Source organism: Galeopterus variegatus, unplaced genomic scaffold (genome assembly GCF_000696425.1).
Source record: "Galeopterus variegatus unplaced genomic scaffold, G_variegatus-3.0.2 Scaffold10417, whole genome shotgun sequence".
NCBI classification, from domain to species: domain Eukaryota; kingdom Metazoa; phylum Chordata; class Mammalia; order Dermoptera; family Cynocephalidae; genus Galeopterus; species Galeopterus variegatus.
This window is the reverse complement of record NW_007736528.1, coordinates 71,951-73,357: the sequence shown is the minus strand read 5'-3', so window position 1 is coordinate 73,357 and position 1,407 is coordinate 71,951. Positions and strand designations below refer to the sequence as shown.

Here is a 1,407-nt window from a genome sequence, read left to right as displayed (position 1 = left end):
TTTTTTTTCATTTTTTTAAAGGACATTTAAATGTAATGAAAGTCAGAACTGTAATATTACCATGAAAGTAAAGGTTATGGGGTACATTTAATTGTGTTCCTCTGTTTTTGAAACTGCTTTGAGGGAGACTGTGCTGAAATTCCACATGGTAATTGTTTTTCGAGAATTTTATTACTCTTTTTCATTTTATACTGTTGGAGTAAAAGATTACATTTCTGTTTGTCTTTTTCTGCTTGTTTCTGCTCAGATTTCATGTGTATTATCCTATTTAAATTACAAAGTTTAAACTGCTTACCCATTCACTTTCTCAAGAAAGTAAAACTGAATATATTTTTCAGAAGTCTTTTCTTTCCTTAGAAAGACTTGAATAAAATTCCATATATTTGAATGCAATAGTGAATATTTAGATTAAAATAAAGAACTTTACATGTTACTGATTTTATTTATTAAAGGTCCACTAGTATGGGAGTGTTAAATTTACTCTGATTTATGAAAATATTTCTCTTATGTCTGTATATTTAGATTGTATAAATAAATGTTTTCTTTCTTTCTTTTTTTTTTCTTTGTGGCTGGCCCGTTTGGAGATCTGAACTTATGAACTTAGTGTTATAAGGCTGTGCTCTAATCGACTGCACTAACTGGCTAGCCCTATAAATATATATTCATTTTGTTAAAATTTGGAAAGTAGAAAACATAAAACCCGTAATGCATTATGTATTCTTATTTTACATTGTGATTTTTTTCTTGGGTAATCAAAGCAATTGGAAGGAATTTCCTTTTTCATAAATTTATTTTTTAAGAAATAACATTTGTTTCTTTTGTATGTCTGGGTTAACAATTTCATAGTATTTCCTGTGTTTATGAGTGACTTTCTCTTTAAAAACAAAGTCCCATCTGAGTGTTTTGATTTTCCAGTAATTACAAAGTTCCTGACAGACATTTTTGAGTTATTTTTTCCTCAAATATAATATTTTATTGCTTGTATTTTGACAAGTATGAGGATTTGGATAAATTTGATGCCTTTTAGAAAGTAAAGGAAAATACTGCCTTTTCAGTATGACTTTATGTTTAACATCTGTTAGCATTAAGTGAAAGATGGAATTTTGATTGAACCTTTTCAATATTTTCCACAGGGAAGAGACTTCCACCTTAGAATACAGTTGCCTGAAGATTTACAACTGAAGAATGCAAGGTGATACGGTATTTAGTTATATACATGCATCTTGGTGGGATGGGCAGTTAATCTGGTAAAAAATGCTGATTATTTCTAGAGTTTTGCCTAAAATGCTCATTAGTCAACTAGAAGCATTTCTGATTTTTCCAAACCTATTGTGGCATTTATAAATAATTTTTCCTGGTACTGAAGTACTTTTCAATGGTAACACATTAATTCTTCATTTTTTTTTT

The 1,407-nt window shown here is 28.9% G+C and overlaps 1 protein-coding gene across 1 annotated transcript in view; it reads left to right on the top strand.

Moving 5' to 3' along the window:
• The window catches only part of LOC103609987 (E3 ubiquitin-protein ligase FANCL-like), an 18,064-nt gene that overhangs the window by 12,668 nt on the left and 3,989 nt on the right, over window positions 1-1,407 (top strand). Inside the window, exon 2 of the mRNA XM_008594237.1 lies at window positions 1,134-1,192. Within this exon, the coding sequence (XP_008592459.1) occupies window positions 1,134-1,192 (59 nt within the window). The remainder of the gene's footprint in view (window positions 1-1,133; window positions 1,193-1,407) is intronic.